Source organism: Poromitra crassiceps (assembly GCF_964638095.1).
Source record: "Poromitra crassiceps genome assembly, chromosome: 2".
Lineage (NCBI taxonomy): Eukaryota > Metazoa > Chordata > Actinopteri > Beryciformes > Melamphaidae > Poromitra > Poromitra crassiceps.
The window spans coordinates 72,887,938-72,905,968 of record NC_139624.1 but is presented as its reverse complement, the minus strand read 5'-3'; the positions used below and the strand labels follow the sequence as shown (position 1 = coordinate 72,905,968).

Below are 18,031 nucleotides of genomic sequence, written 5' to 3'. Positions count from 1 at the left end.
GCAATCTCTCATCTCTGCTCAGATGGCCTGTAACTAAGTGTAAATTTGACAGTTATTTCGTCATCTCTCTGAGGGTGAGAGAAAAGAAAATAATAAAAAGCACAATACTCATTGAGGATTTAGAGAGGGCTCTCGACGAAATCATTTGACTGCATTTTGAAAATAAATACCTACTAAAGTGTATCATTTATCTGTGCCGTCCATAGGGTGCCGTCATCGATGCACTGCGGAAGAAATCTGGTGCGCATGGCTGTTTATGTCCAAGTGGTTCCGAGTGTCAACACAGCTTGGTGGCTAGCGTTAGCTGAAACGAAATCTCCACTCCACATTCTCCCGTAGTGTGGTAAGAAACAGCATTCGTTTTAGAACACAGGCTGTTGAGTTTAGCACGACTCAACAGTGCGGGTCCCTTCGCACTATTTAGCCGGTTTAGGTGTTAAACACTACACGGCCGATAAGAGAAATTAAACTGTTTGCTTGCTTAGCTAGGCGTTAGCTAACGTTTTGGCGTTAGCGTTAGATCGCTAGCCAACACACACACACACACACACACACACACACAACACATAGCTAACTTTAATGTTAGCTAATGATGTAGCGTTAACGTCGGGTGATACATCTGGACTTATTTGCAACAGTTGCCTCTAGCGAACTGGGCTTTAAACATTAATGTTAGGCCTAGCGTTAGCTACTGTTAGCGTAAATCAAGGAGGGCCAGTGTCCAGTCTCTACCAGTGTCTTGTTGGCTGTAGAAAGACTCGTGGTTTATACGTGGTATTTAAACGTCTCTGTTCCTTTTCAGGATTAGCAGAAATTCCAGGACATGATGGGTGAGTGATGACTGGCCTAAAACGTTAGGCCTTTCTTTCCGAATTGTTTTAATGTTAGGTTGTTTACAAAAATGTGTGTTCAGATTCAGTAGGGATGTGTGAATTGGCACACAATAATGTAACATGTAACACCATAAAGTACGTGGCCCATCCACCAACAGTCAATCTGTAGCTGATTGTTATTAAGTTTCCAACTGAGTACAACCATGACAGTTGATCAAATGTGTATGTCTAGAACAAAGGCGTGCAATTATTTTGGGGTCCAAGGAAATGTTATCATGCCTCTAATTTTATCACTAGGTTAAAGTATAGAAAACATACAGCATTTATTCTTCAGCATTTATTATATTGAAAATCACTCCAAACAACCAATTTAGGTCAGCTCATTTGATGTTTTTAGCTTCATAAGTAAAAGTGTGTGGTTTGTCTTAGATCTCCCAGGCCAGGCAGAACCATCATGAGGTCCTGTTCTGACCCCCCGGGCCGTATAATGCCCAGGTCTGGTCTAGTACTTAACTCATTGAGTGCCAGCCACTTTTGGAGAACGGACGCTCCCAGTGCCAGAGTTTCAGAGCGTTTTCAGTGATTTCTCGAGGCCCACAGAATATTGTGTGATATTACTATGTAAACACTGAACACGCACAAAGAACGATGAGACTCTATTCTATCATCTGCAAAAAAAAGTTTATTGATCCCATTTTCCGTTCTTTAGTTATGAGCCGGAGAAGATAGCTTGATTCATCCAAAAAAAGCAATTTTTTTCTAGAAGCTGAGATAATTGGCCTTTTGTGAAATTAATCATTTCAAGCACATCACTGACTCTGAAGCTAATCTTTTCTAATGTAGTCACACCTCAAAAATAATTTCCTTCAATAAAACAGTTTAGGCCAGGGAATTTTGTTTGGCAGAATAATATTTTTAGCTACAACCAGCAGCGCTGGCCCCTGCGTGCGCTGCTGGTTGCAGCTTCTTGCTGGTTTTGATTTGCTGCTGGTGGGTATCGGATATTCTGGCTTGCGTTTGTCAATCCTGTCCTGCTGCCTGGGTCTGTCTGGGTGTTGCGTGCTGCTCTGCGTGCCCCCCCCCCCCCCCCCCCGCCCCGCCCCGCCTCGCCTCAACTGCACACTCCTCCTCCTGTCTGTGGTGGCTCTCTGCTGAGTTTGCTGTGCGCACAGTGAAGGGTGCGGAACAGCCAGGCTTTTTTACAGCGTTCCGCGTGTGTTTGTCACCGGCAACGATGCTTCCAGTTGAGAATAATAACAACTCCACGGTGTGGATGTGCAGATGTGCTGTCGCAACCGACACGGAGCGGCTCAATTGTGGGAGCAGATTGGCTGCTGCAGGCACAGCTGCAGTAACGTGCTTCAGCATATCGATGCATACGGATGCGATGGGATTTCCGTTTCCATAACGACTTCTTCTTTGTTTTTTCCTTGCCTTTCTGTTATGTGGAGAGCACTGTCGCCACCTAAGGGTTCTGTAAAATAGGTTAGACACATCCAATAGCTATAATATTTGTACATCAGAGGCAGAAGGCTTTGATCGACGCCCCACCGTCAAAAAACGCAATTGACGAACATGTCCGTCCTTGGCACTCTACGTTACTATTTGAAATGACGAACATGTCCGTCCTTGGCACTCAATGAGTTAAGCATGTGGCTTACACCTGTTTGAGATGGTCACTCAGTTTGTATTCCCACTCACAGACGGTGAAGAGAGAACCTATGGTGGCTGTGAAGGGCCAGATGCCATGTATGTGAAGCTGATCTCTTCAGATGGCCATGAATTCATTGTGAAAAGAGAACATGCCTTGACGTCTGGAACTATCAAAGCCATGTTGAGCGGGCCAGGTGAGGATCCAGAGAAATGTTTAAAAAAAAAATCCAATTTTAGGAGGTCCAATTTTAACCAGTGAGAATCTGTCATGTCCAGAAAGCAAATTCAGAGTCAGAACTAAGGGGAAGTGTGAGTAATGATGCTTTTCTTCCATACTGCAAGCAGCAATTTGAGATGGAATAGCAGATACCTTTTATCCTTTTTTTGAATGGTTTACTGGAATTACACACAATTGAATATAGGAACAATTGAATATAGGATCTCCCCAGTAAAACACATGACACACATGTACACTTCACTAATGTGACTTAAATGTAAACCCAGATTAATATTTTGATATATTATTGGCTTTTCTGGCCAATTCAACATGTTGAATCGGCGTCTGGTCGTTGCTGATAGAAATCACTATGATTGGCTGGTCAGGGGTAGTGCAATCTGGGCAGTGGGCACTAGGGATGCGCCGATCCGATATTGGTATCGGGTATCGGCCCCGATATAGCACAAAATTCTAGATCGGGTATCGGTGGCAAATGGCCCGATCCATAGACCGATCCATAGGGGCCATTCTATTCACTCTAATTCTATGTGTGTGCAGCGTGTGATGTCATACGCTAGCAACGTGCTCAGCACGCCTGGGGTAGACTGTTTCCAAACAAGCTGATGTAGGCTAGGCAGCAGCAGCTAACAGCATGGAGCAAGCCAAAGGATCACCTATTTGGAGGTATTTCATGCTAGCTACGCCAACCAGTTTGACACAGGGCTGCCCTGTTGATAAGCTGACATCACACACGGACCCTCTCTCTCCCTCTCTCATCTCCCTGACGCAGCCGTGCTTGATTGAGCAACTCCGACTCTGCAGCTAGTTAACGATCTTTAACGAGCAGCAGCTGTTGCATGCTCATGTGGTGAAACGCTGTCCAGAGACAACCTGTCGTTGAAACGCTGTGCAGAGACAATAATATGGACTGTCTATCACCCTGAAGTTTGCGTGAGCACATAGCCTACATGTAAGCTGTGATACTTATGTTGTGAATAATTGTACCTCATTCTGTTTGTTTGTTTGTTTAGAATAGCCTTAAAGCCTACTTGCGACGGTCTTGCTCAATTGACTGACGGTTTAAGTAGCCTACTTTTCAGATGAAGTTACCTTACCTTATTATCAGTGCTGTTCAGGCTAATGTAGGATTATGTAGGCTAATGTTGATTATTGTGCGCTAATAATAGTAGCCTAATTCTGTATTGGTTTATTGGTGTATGGACACAGTTGAAATGTTTATTACTCTCCCTTATTAAGACAATCTGTTAATATGTGCTAAACAAGAGAGGTAACGTTAGTTACTTATATCAATACACAGTGTACTTAGCTATTGTATAACAGAAATAACTGTCATATTTGTTGGATTTACATTAAACTCAAGACCATTTATTTGCTTATGTTTATTTCAAATCCTGTAATATCTGTATGTTCAACTCAGTTCATGGAAATAATCAAAGCTCAAACAACAAAGGATTCTCTGACAGGAATTATTTCCATATTGTACCACCAACCCATGCCAGTTGACTAAGTGCATAGTATCTTAAATATAAGGTGACTAAGAATGGCAACCATATTACAGTTTCGGCAACCAAAAGCTGATGCCTAGCGACTGCAGGGCTGCATGGGGGAGATGAGAGAGAGAGTCTGTGTGTGATTTATTAATATTGATTTAGGGTTTTAGGAATATAAGAAACATGTTTATTTTGGGGTACATATTTTGCTGTTTGCTGTCCCTGTTGTTTAAAATGTGGTTGCCACTGAGGCAACCACAGGCCTTTTTTTTTTTTATGGTTGCCAAGGGCAACTGGACAGCCGTTAATGTCAAGCACTGGTATCGGATCGGTACTCGGTATCGGCCGATACTGGCCCCCCACATATCGGTATCGATATCGGAGGCGAAAAACGTGGATCGGAGCATCCCTAGTGGGCACGCAGTTGCAGAGTCTATCAGTCTGACAACTAATATGACTCTGGGACAGACTGCCGATATTCCGGGGTTTCCACTGTAGAGTTCCGTCATTGTTTACAGTCCAACGACGTCTCATATGCAGCTATTTATTACAATTTTTAGCCGAAATGTCGTCTGGACCTACATTCGATCAGCTCCAACTCGATTCTTGCGTCAATTAGGCTGTAAATTATAACCGCAGCGCACAGAAGGGGAAGTCTTGGTTCGGACATCCACAATACAGTGGAACCCCCGGAACATCGGCCGTCTGTCCCAGAGTCATATTAGTAATCAGACTGATAGACTCTGGGTACCCAGATTGGGGGTAGCGAAACAGCGCAGCAGAAGAGAGGAGGGCGGCACACACAAAACGCTCTGCTCATTTTCCAACTTTAGCTCATCTGATCATTCATAAAACACGGATATTTTCACGACGACGTGCCTTTGGGAAAGCCCCTTCTTACATGATATCACCCATTTAGTGCGGTTTCTCCTTATTTTTCATCTCTGCCTCTTGCTTTGTTCTTCCCAGTGCCCAATTCAGCCTGCCTATTTTTGATGCCTATGCGGAAATTGCATTCTTTCAAATGGCCAGTGGGAGTCGCAGTTTGTGTAGCACACACTAGTTTATGGTCTGAAAAAACAATTTCAAGTCTTTTTCATGCTCTACCGTGCTCCGTTTTCCAAATTATCGCCCCATTTCGAGGAAGATTTACGACTAACATCGGATAATAAGAACAGCAGTGTTTCCCATACATAAAGGAATTTGTGGCGGGCCGCCACAAAAGGATTTTGACCGCCACAAAAAGATGTTGACAATTTTTTTTTTTTTTTTTTTTTTTAAATGCAACATGCAAGATACCCGCTGAATAAGTGTCCAATAAATGTTCATGTCATTCTGGCCAATACTTCTGTTATAGCATTTCAGTCTGGAATATGGAATATCTTTCAATAATCTATGATTTAGCTGCTAAATTGTCAAATACCGCCATCTGCTCGCTACCCAGGCACTTATGTATGTACTTAACCTAACTAACTTAACCTAACTAACTATCTGGTGTGCACAACATTGTCAGCCTAACCTCCGGCTGACACCCCAAAAACCTACAATCCGCTACAGAAAAATGTACCGTAAATTCCGGACTATAAGCCGCGGCTTTTTTCCCGTTTTTTGGCCTTTTTTGCCCCCTGCGGCTTATATAACGGTGCGTCTTATCTATGGATTTTTTCCAAAAAAAAAAAAAAAATCTCTCTTTTTTAGCACTCTTTCTAACTATAAATCCACTTCTGTTTTAATTTCCTCTCTTGCCCTCTTTTAACAACATAACATAACATAACATAACACAACACAGGTAAGCAGAAAGAAAAAGACGAAGCAATCACGCCATGAATGAGGAAATGACTCACCTGCTGGAGGCTGGAGATACACGCTTGGGCTAAACTTTTACTCCGTGAAACACTATCGATTAAGTCCGACATCGCTCAGAGGTTTTGAGCAGCTTGAAAACAAGTTTGAAAACGTGCAGAAGTCCATCCACTCACTCACTAAAGAAACTAAGGCAACCGTGAACAGAGTTTATAATGCGGAAAAGCGCATCCGCGCACTGGAGGACAAAAACAACACAGTGAGTCCGAAAATTGATAAAATGCAAAATCGAAACCCTGCACACGCAGGTTGATGACTTAATCAGCAGGAGTAAAAGAAATAACATTCGCCTGATCAATGTAAAAGAGGAGCTGAGATTGGTGACATGGACGCTTTCGTGGCAAAATCCTGTGTTACATCCTGGACCTGAAGGAAGGCGAGAAACCACCAGAGGTGGACAGGGCACACCGGGCGCCTCGGCCACGTCCAGACCCCGGCCTGCCACCGAGGGCCATCTTCATCTGCCTACTCCGCTGGCCCGACCGTCAACTCATCCTCCAGGCTGCGGGGAAGAAGCCCCTCACCTGGGAGGGTACGCGCTTTTTCGTCCGGCAGGACCTCTCCGCGTTGGTGCAACAGAAACGCGCAACATACAACAGCATCATCGAGTCAATGGATATCGCTTTGGCGTACTGTACCCAGCGAGACTCGTCATAACCAGACCGGACTATCTTTAGCACTCTTTCTAACTATAAATCCACTTCTGTTTTAATTTCCTCTCTTGCCCTCTTTTCACCACACCGCGGACACTGTGTGCCCAGCGGCGGAACAAGAGCTCAAAGTGAAACTGCCGAATATCTTTTGAGTTGGACTGGTCAATAGTACTGTGAGTAACTAAAATAAAAAAATAAAAAACGGAATTCTCTCTTCTTTAGCACTCTTTCTAACTATAAATCCACTTCTGTTTTAATTTCCTCTCTTGCCCTCTTTTCACCACACCGCGGACACTGTGTGCACTGTAAAAAAAACAAAAAATACCACAATGTGTGATTTTGTCTGGGGATTAGTGACCTGACTTTTGTTTTGTTGAAATGTTAATAAATGGGAGCTTCCCCAAACAGCCATCTCTTTCCCGACAATCCCCTCTGTGCACGAAGCCTTACATATGGTAATTAAACATCAAAACACCCGCGGCTTATAGACCGGTGCGGCTTATAGAAGAAAAAAATAGTCACCTTTGAAGGTGCGGCTTATAGACCGGTGCGTCTTATAGTCCGGAATTTACGGTATATTGTTTGTTTATTAACTGGCCCCTCGCTTTCTATCATTTCACGAAAGTGGCAAAGCAAGTTGAGTATCCCTGACCTATAGGGAGAAATTTAGTTTGTCATTGTAAACCCACAGCACAGTAATGATGACATGTTCTTCATAGATCTAGCCCATTGACCTATATATAATGGACCAACATAGCTCATTGACTTTGACACAGCAAAATGAAGCTCACTTCCGGATATTGTTGATTTCGTTTGATTGGTTGAATGGATTAATGCTACACGGAAGTACGAGGAGAAGGGGCGGCTGCCCCTAGGGGCTGCCGGGGGAGTTTCCGAATTTGCTCTGTCTCGCTTATCGCTGTAATGCATTATGGGTAGTCAGCTACTGTGGCTAATGTAGCCGCTAACGCTACTTACTTTACATTGCAGTAAAACGGCACTGAATGACCAAATTGATTTAACTTTTAACCATTTCGAGAAACACTGTTTCCATACGGACCCCCAGCGTTGGTTAGTTGTTTATAACGTGACCCTATTTAAAATGTTATAACGTACTCCGGTTTCTGTGCTGAATCCAATGGTCTGAATACAGAGAAGGCTTAAGGCTTTATCTAACGGTATAAATAACGTTAAATGGTCCGCCATGTTATGGACGTTAGATGTATGGTATCTATATAGTTACGTGTGTCTACTAACATTATTAAAATATCATAAAGTAACGCTATTTTCTGATAATTTGCTCAACTATACTTGCTACCTGATGCCTTGCGGCACATTGCTGCCTCTACCGGTCGGAAGTATTACTGTTCTTTTATCCGATGTTTGTCGTCAATTTTCCTCGAAATGGGGCTATCATTTGGAAAACGGAGCGCGTTAGAGCATGAAAAAGACTTGAAATTGTTTTTTCAGACCATACACTAATTTGGAAAGTGTTTATTTAATACATAGACCGAGAGAGAAGTTGTCTCCTTTCCCATATAGTTGAATGGTGATGTTCCTGGGAGTGCTACACAAGCTGCGACCCCCACTGGCCATTTGGAAATAATGCAATTTCCGCATTGGCGTCAAAAATAGGCAGGCTGAAATGCCCACTGATCTAGCCTTTTAATTTTGCTCTTAAGCTTTCTCAAAGTACACCAAATTCATGCATTTTACTTTAAAATGTTTAAAAAAAATCTTGCGGGGAGGGGCAACTAACCAACGCTGGGGGTCCGTATGGAAACAGTGTTACTCGAAATGGTTAAAAGTTAAATCAATTTGGTCATTCAGTGCCGTTTTACTGCAATGTAAAGTAAGTAGCGTTAGCCGCTACCATTAGCCAAAGTAGCTGACTACCCATAAAGTAAAGAAAAAAACATTGCATGGATGCAACTGGGACGTATCCTCAGTGATGTACCCTGGGGTCATAGGATGTTTCGGGTCTCGCAACATCATACACCCTCGCCCAGGTGACCCAGCCGGGGCTGGCCAAGCCCCAACTTACGTCCCAGTAGCTACCCACGGTCAGCCCTCTAGGAAGGGTCGAAGGTGGTCACGTGGTCAGGGCCACTCAATCCGCTGCTCCGGAACTACTCTGCCGGGACCGGGGGGCCGGGGGGAGGCTCTGGTACGTAGAGGGACCAGGCTCTGTAGGTTGCCACCCGGCCGGGCCCCTCCCTCGTCTCACCAGGTCTAGGACCTGTGCGCTGCACCAGACTCCACCGCTCCAAACATCTCATTCCGAGGTGATGGTATCTTGGTGGATACCATGCAGTACCAGTACTTGGTGGCACTGCAGACTCCACTTGCGGCTTGAATGGCCCTCCTAGAAGGCCTCTCGTGGATTGTTGGGCTTCTTCCTCACGGCAGACGCAGGCTGGGGCGCTAACCCATACTGCTCCCGGGTGCCGTCCCTGTTCCGGCTGTCTACTGACTCTCCAGTTGTCACTAGTCTTTCCTGGTTGTCACGTAGTCTATTCCTATGAGTCACTGGCTAAGCCAGGCTAACTACCGTAATAAAGAAAAAAACATTGCATGGATGCAACTGGGACGTATCCTCAGTGATGTACCCTGGGGTCATAGGATGTTTCGGGTCTCGCAACATCATACACCCTCGCCCAGGTGACCCAGCCAGGGCTGGCCAAGCCCCAACTTACGTCCCAGTAGCTACCCATAATGCATTACGGCGATAAGAGAGACAGGGCAAATTCAGAAACTCCCCCGGCAGCCGCTAGGGGCAGCCGCCCCTTCTCCTCGTACTTCCGTGTAGCATTAATCCATTCAACCAATCAAACGAAATCAAACAATATCCGGAAGTGAGCTTCATTTTGCTGTGTCAAAGTCAATGGGCTCCATTGGTCCATTATATATATGTCAACTGTTCTTCCACAAGCAAAAGACCAGACAATCGCTGACAACGCCAGCGCCATTGGCAACTTTTTATCAGACATATTCTCGATGTAGAATGCTAGGCAAACAATGCTTTGTTTCATGAACCCGGTCTCACGCAGGCTCAGAACGTACATGCTACTTGCCCGTTGGCTGTCGTGTTTGCGATGTGGTCAAATGCAACTTTTTGATCGGACACAGGAGATGTGAGGTGACACACCAGGCAGTCGGGTTCTAGTTGCCGCTAGTCCTTTCTGGTTTTCCCTCCTCCTCCTTTGGGTGACAGTCACCTTTTTCATCCCCAAATAGGGCACTTATGTAGATGATTTCTGAGTGTTTTTTGGGGCCGGTGTGCAGCATGCACAGCAGGGCCCTTACATTCGACTCTGTCGCTGCATTTGAGCACGGATCCAGGCCGAGTAAATGTCTTTCCAGTCCGGTAGGTGGCGGTAATCCACCTCTGGCTAATAAACACATCGTTGCCTTGAACCAATGGTGACTGGTGAAAAGTGAAAAAAGCTCTCTCTGACTCTGTCTGCTTCATGTGTGGGCGTGCCGACTCCCGACACACAGGAGGACAGACACAGCGAAAATGGCAGCGGCTTCTAGGGATGGGCATTTTAAGCAATTTAAATAGTCTATTATGAACGAGTGCTCGAGCACTCGCACGGGGGGCGCGGGCTGTGTGATTACTATGGTAATGTCTGAGCAGGGGTAATCTGCTGTGTATGGGGCTGTTCACACATAACGTTTGCATTTTTGCATGGAAAAAGCGTTACCTGGAGCATTTTTTTGTCAGGAGAGGGACTGACTGTGATGATATTAGGTGACGCTAAGCTAACATCATTCTAAAGCCTACCTTTAGACAGTATCTCCGGTTGGAGTAGCGCTTTGGAGCAGACAAGTTGTGAAACAAGCGAAGGCATTTGATTTCCAATACATGTCCATTGTTGCTGAATAGTGATCACCATGATGCGATTGTCTCCCAAAAAGTGATTCTTTCTCCACATTTCTTGTGACTAACGTTATGGGAAACGACAGTGTAGTCAGTAAACTAGTGCAACGTTTTGAATGAGTTTTATCGGGCGTGCGCTATGAAGAAGCGTGCTTCTCATTCGGGAGAATATCTCCAGGCAGCTTTTTTCGGGAAGAGCTGGAAAACTTCCGGTTAAAACTTTCAAAATAATGTTACTTAAACAAAAGTAAATAGCTTATTGATGCACGTTGGAGGAGAAAGGTATTTCAATGAATGAAGGAGCAAACCTTGTATCAAAATAATCGTTGTGATGTTATATGGCGTGAAACTGTGGCTGTAACGCATTACTTAAAATAAATAAGGTTACAATAAGCGTTTTATTTTGAAAGCAACAAAGCGGATGACGTACTAGTACATTCTGGCTGACTTGACGCCCGGCCGTGCAGTTGCTCCTGAAGTAAAAGGTGCTTCAACGCGACCAAAGCGAAAGGCTCAAACACATCGAACCTGGCTAAACATCTTGCCGACAGGCACCCCGACCTGTTCAAAGAGTTTAAAGACCGACAGGTTAGCGAACGTGAACGATAAACATACATGCCCTCAAATAAGTCTAACGAGTATTGTGTGACAAGCGAACTTGTTCCACTGAAAAAGTTTGCTTGTCACAATAGCCTACTCGTTTACAGTGAAACACGAGGCAATGTGCTCGAGCACAGATCTCTGCCAAGGAAGGAGCAAGTCATGACATGTAACGTTTAGGGGAGGGGACATCAGATGACTGCATACCATGTACAATATTTAATAACACTATGGGCCATAGTGTTATATTTGAATTTTGGGCCATAGTCTATGGCCCTCAATTCCAGTGTTATTAAAGCTTTTACATGGTAAGCAGTCATCTGATTTCACCTATCCTAATATTTACAATAATCCCAATTATTAATGATATACGAATTCATTGTAAAAAAAAACACCTAGCCTACACGTATGGGGGGGGGGGGGGGGCTGGGAATACACCACATAATAAGCCTACATTTCAATAGCCTACATTTATGTGTGAAAATAATATATATTACTAGATTAACCATAAATCTGGCACTTCATGTTAATGAAGCTTAAACCCAGGATTATTAACCCACATATGCTACACTACAGCACAGGCACACTACACAAATGACTCAATACAGCTTGGCAGAGTTCTGCACTTTACTGAGCACACCGGCCCTATGCCAGGTTTCGACCTGGCCTTGTTTTATCTGTCTTGGTATCTGTCACCTTTTCACCTTTTCAGTTTGCATCCATGTGCCATTGAAATAGGACTAGAAAATGTCCACGCTCAATTTCTAGGGTGAAGACGACGAACCAAGATTTGCGTGCTCAATTCTGTGACATCACTGATGATCTCACAATGTATATGTGAGTGTGAAGGCGTAACATATTTTGTGCGCTTCGATTCTAGACTGACATAATGTTTATATTCGAGACTCGCAGCCTCACCTGTTGTCTGCCTTTGATGTGTCACTGGGGCCTAAAGCAGATCAGTTAAACTTTTGACCATGTTGTCTGTGAGACCATCCTCGTCCCCCAACAAACACCCTCACACTGGCCGCTCGTTTCCCTCTGCTGGCCATGGGGAGGATGTGCACTGGGTGTGATCCAAGTTCCAACTCATGCCAACTCATGCACTTAGTGCGCCTTGCGTGGCTATGCCTTTTATTAGGATAAGCATTAATAAAAGGTGTATTATTTGCCTTGCACAGTGTCACTGAGCAGTTTACACTGTTTCCCACAGAAGGACAGTGACTGTATTTATTGCTACTCACCTTGCTTTTACCTACGGCCCCCTCCCCCGTGCACATGCACACACACACACTTGGGCCGTTTAAATTCAGGAGACACAACTGTGGTTCAAAAAGTGTTGTTAAACAATATACTATTTTATTAGTTGCCCAGTTTGCACAGGAGTCACTGGGAAACCTGATAATAACAGTAGGCTACTATAGGATACTAAATTCAAATTTACGTTACATCCTGCCTGCTTTTCAGACGTGTGAAACGCCAACCTTTATTCTGGCGATTGGGTTGCTTTATAATCGGGAGATGTCACCATCCCATGTAATGTTAATGTTATGGGGTTTTTGCTGGGTTAGCTGTCCAGAAAGAATTTGTTTCAACAGACAAATGTATTGGTCACGTTTCAATAACCATTGCAAACATATTGCACGGACAATCCCGGGGCTCATCATGGTCTCGCCCCCTTTTTAGGGGGAAAGCACCACCCACTTGCCGACCGTGGACTTCAATGTAAAATGGCAGTACCAAAAAAATATATAAAAAAATAACATAAGACACCATGACATGACAATATATATTACAACTTGGCCGGCCACAGAATGCGCAAGATAACATGGAAATATGACTTTGACCCATCTAAAAGCATGCAAGTCATGACCCGTCTGTGACCTAGTTCCAGTGTCCGCCTGTTGCTAATTTAGCCTTCCTACATTAACTCATTGAGTGCCAGCCACTTTTGGAGAACGGACGCTCCCAGTGCCAGAGTTTCAGAGCGTTTTCAGTGATTTCTCGAGGCCCACAGAATATTGTGTGATATTACTATGTAAACACCGAACACGCAAAAAGAACGATGAGACTCTATTCTATCATCAGCAAAAACAGGTTTATTGATATCATTTTCCGTTCTTTAGTTATCAGCCGGAGAAGATAGCTTGATTTAACCAAAAACAGACGTTTTTTTCTAGAAGCTGAGATAAAGAGCCTTTTGTGAAATTAAACATTTCATGCACATCACTGACTGAAGCTAATATTTTCTGATGTAGTCACACCTCAAAAATAATTTCCTTCAATAGAACAGCGAAAACCAAGGAATTTTGTTTGGCAAAACAATATTTTTTAGCTGCAACCAGCAGCGCTGGCCCCTGCGTGCGCTGCTGGTTGCAGCTTCTTGCTGGTCTTGATTTGCTGCTGGTGGGCATCAGATATTCTGGCTTGCGTTTGCCAATCCTGTCCTGCTGTCTGGGTCTGTCTGGGTCAGTGTTGTGTGCTGCTCTGCGTGCCCCCCCCCCCCCCCCCCTCAACTGCACACTCCTCCTCCGTATGGGAGTGTCTCTGGGGCTTTCTGCTGCGTTTGCTCTGCACTGAAAAGTCCGCTACATCCAGCTTTTTTACAGCGTTCCGCGTGTATTTGTCACCGGCTCCCATGCTTCCAGTTGAGAATAATAACAACTAATAACAAAATCATGCGGATGGGCTATCGCAGCGGACACGGAGGTGCTCAATTGTGGCAGCAGATTGGCTGCTGCAGGCACAGCTAACGTTATGCTTCATGCATATCGATGCATACGGATGCGATGCGATTTCCGTTTCCCCAACGACTTCTCTGTTTTTTCCTCGCCTTTCTGTAATCTGGAGAGCACTGTCGCCACCTAATGGGTCCCTAAAATAGCTTTTACACATTCAACAGCCACCATACTTTCACAGGAGATGGATCTGGCTTTGATGCACGTCCCACCGTCAAAAAACGCAATTGACGAACATACTCGTCCTTGGCACTCTACGTTACTAAACCAATTGACGAACATACTCGTCCATGGCACTCAATGAGTTAAATGTAGGAAGTAGTGGAGTAGTGTAGTGGAGCCCAGCGTTGTCATAGGCTACTTGGCTCAGGGCTGTATAATGTAAATATGTGACATGAGTCACATGATTTTAGATGGGTCAAAGTCATATTTCCGGGGTATCTTGCGCATTCCATCGCCAGAGGAGTTGTAATATATTGTCATGTCATGGTGGCTTTGGGTCATTAATAAACAAAATTAATTGTTATTTTTCTGTGATTATTCTTATTTTTTTTTACAGCTATTTTTTTTTACATTTAAGTCAGCGGCGAGTGTGTTTTCCCGCTAAAAGGGGGCGGGACCATATTGCCGATCTGATGTATGTTAATCATCGCAAATAATCAACCAAAACTTACAAACGTGTGAATATCTTCCTTTAATGTAGATACAAAGAACTGCTGCTCGTTGCACTGGGCGTAGACGTTCAGACAGCCTGTCCCGGCTGACAGTTGCGCTGGAAGCCGGGGAGATCTTCTGGATGTCCGCTCCGCGCCCCCCCCCCCCCCCCCCCCCCTTATGAAATGCTATCACAAACTAATTCCACACATTTGTACGTACATTCAACTCAGATTTTCATAATTGTTTGTAACTTTAGCATGTGTGTGTGTGTGCGTGCATGTGTGTGCGTGCGAAGGGAGCGCGGTCCGGGCATTGCGATTGTAACTTATTGAAACGTGACCATTTCTGACCAACAAATTTCCCCTGTAAAATACATTCTTTCTGCACAGCAAACCTAGCAGAAGGGCCATACTATAGTAGCCATAGATAGTAGCTCGTTTTTCCACCCGGCTTCCGCACCATCAGAGCCCACAGTGTGCTTGCAGTTGAGCAATAGACCCTTTTCACAGGGGCCATTTTGTGTCGAAAAGGCAGGGTAAACACAGATGCAAGCAAAACACTAATGAGTGTTTCCAACTTTGATGATTGGAAGTTGGAAACCCTCATTAGTGTTTTGCTTGCACCTGTGTTTACCCTGCCTTTTCCACACAAAATGGCCACCGTGAGAAGGGTGTATTGTGTGCGTGTGTGTAACCCCTCTGCCTTATCATAGTGAGGTGTAAGACAATGGGATCACAGTATACTGGCCTGCTGGCCTGTGCCCATTCAGGACCTGTGTGTACATTCCTATAGAAAATGTGTGTAGTGAACTGCTGATGATTTGCATGAGATTTAAGATGGGGGAGTGGATTGAGTCTGTTTATGTTATAGTGGTTGTCAGGGCTTATAAAGTCCAGTTCACTTTGCCTGTCCAGTTGGTGGCACTATGTACCTTCTATAATGGTTTTGTGACCTGCCTGTAGAACCTAATCTTATTCTAAAATGTTTTATGAATACATGAACCTGATCTTGTATCTTTTGTTTGATCCTGAAGCACAGCATCTTGCAGAATAGGATATTGAACGCTATAATTCTCAAATTGCAGGAATTGGTGTTGAATCTTTCAAAAATGTTGCTTCCTAAGTCCTAACTGTAGCTTCTAAAACTGGACCTTATGTTCCTAGTTTTTGACATTGTGATTATTTGATTGTGTTCAAAATGTCACTTCACTTGCTTCACTGTAGAGCAGTGTTTCTCAAACAGTGGTCCAGTGGTCCGCGGACGCCCCCTAGTGGTCCGCGAGTAGATTGATCTTTTTTTCCTTTTTTTACACCTCCCACTATCCAATTAGAGAAATGTTTACATTTTCTGGGAAACGGAAGGTCCGAACACAATGCCTATTAAGGACTATATGTATTTTTTCACCCCGAATCCAATGCCGCCACCCGTGAGTCTCGAGGACTTACGATTGCATAGATACATCCACTCTGCATGCAGGGCTACAGGAGAGAGACAGAGTAGGCCTACAGTGGGGGCTGGGAGTTTCAAGTTACTGACCAAACACACTATTTCAGTGATTGCTGTCAGAATATAGAGCCAGTTAACATTTATTTGAACACAAAAACTGAATGCTACTTTAAGATGGCAACAGATAGCCTATTTGACTTTGGCAACATTGTGCATTTATTGAAATTGAAAAAACTTTATTTGAACTGAAAAGGAAAAATAAATGTAAAAAAAAAAAGTCAATGGACTAACTAAAATAAATTGTGTGTGTGTGTATATATATATATATATATATATATAATCAGTTATCTTGTTTTCATAATTGTGGGAAGCCAAAAATGTGATTAATTGTACAGCCTTAATGCTATTTGTCATTTAAATGGCTCCATTTGAGCACTTTTCATGACATTTCAATTATAATCCATACTTACATACTTGGTTCCATACTTTGTAGGTTGCTCACACACTTCCTTAGTTACTTGACTTGCTGCCACGTTTCTGCTTGTCACGTCAGAAGTATGGGAAACGGACTGTAATGGCTTTATGGGGTCAACGGTGCGTTTCCCCCATCTATAGGCTACTGCAGGGGTGGGCAATTATTTTTCATGGGGAGCCACATGAGAAACCCAGATTGTTGCTGGGGGCCAAACAAATATTGTCATGCCGTAACCCATGGATGGGTAACTTTGATGATAGAGAGGGCCACAAAAAATGTCCTCGCTACCAGGTTTTGCTGAGGGCCGAACGGCGCCAGCGTGAAAAATTTGGTGCATTTGAAGCCAGGTTTAGAGGAATAACTCATTTTAAATTATCAGTTGTGATGTCATTATTCAGTCTTAACCACCAATATTTGATCCTTTTCTCACTCACTCCTATGTCACCACCTGCTTTCAGGGCTTGAAATTAACTTTTTTGACCACCTGCCAATATGGCTGCTAGCCAATTCGAATTTCCACTAGCTGAAATGTTTTTCTTCAGAATATGAGTGGGTTAATTTAAGCATAGTATCAGTAAGTGTCCCGGGATGATCAAAGCCTGTGTTGAGGGTCACACGAACAAAAATGCAGTCTTGAAGCTAAATAAATCCAAAACCAATGATTTATTTGAGTTATTTATATTTCTACTTCAATGTAGCCTTTTAGTCATAAAGATTATTGAAAGATATTCCATATTCCAGACTGAAATTCTATAACAGAAGTGGAGTATTGGCCAGAATATGACATGAACATTTGGACACTTATTCAGCGGGTATCTTGCATGTTGCGTTCAGGTGCACTGTGTGTGTAATTTTTTTTTTTTGCAATTCAAACGCAGGCCACACAGGTGGATGCGGCCCGCGGGCCGTAATTTACCCATGTGGGGGCTACTGTCTATGTGTTGGACAGCATTGCTCCTGGCTAGCTAAAGCTACAGCTCTACAGTGAAGTCAGTGATTACATTTTGAATGCAATCCATCCTCATGACGGCAAAAACTATTGAAATAAGGCCCGGGTGAAAAATGACCAGATTAAACTATTTTGACAGTTTTCTCAAGATTTGACTCAAGATTTGCAAAGGCTGCTTTACCTGGAACTAGTCATGACACCTTTTGTACCCCCTCCATATGCAGGCCAATTTGCTGAGAATGAAACCAACGAAGTGAACTTCAGGGAGATCCCGTCTCATGTCCTGTCCAAGGTCTGCATGTACTTCACCTACAAGGTCCGTTACACCAACAGCTCCACAGAAATACCTGAATTCCCCATTGCTCCGGAGATCGCGCTGGAACTGCTGATGGCTGCAAACTTTTTGGATTGCTAAAAATGATAGAGATAATGTAGCGGCTTAAAACATTTTTAGAATTTTGTTGACTGTTGAACTTGTTTTGCCATGTAAATCATATGAAAACATGAATGACTATGTCCCCAATGAGATGTATGTTAAATCTTTCTTTTTGCA

General features: G+C 43.8%; 1 protein-coding gene across 1 annotated transcript; it reads left to right on the top strand.

Moving 5' to 3' along the window:
• The first annotated feature begins 213 nt into the window (after positions 1 to 213).
• On the top strand, positions 214 to 18,031 carry eloca (elongin C paralog a). The gene is made up of 4 exons (XM_083658536.1): positions 214 to 343; positions 803 to 830; positions 2,537 to 2,680; positions 17,703 to 18,031. Exons 2-4 carry the CDS (start codon positions 824 to 826, stop codon positions 17,891 to 17,893), a joined length of 342 nt encoding a protein of 113 aa, XP_083514662.1. The 5' UTR covers positions 214 to 343; positions 803 to 823; the 3' UTR covers positions 17,894 to 18,031.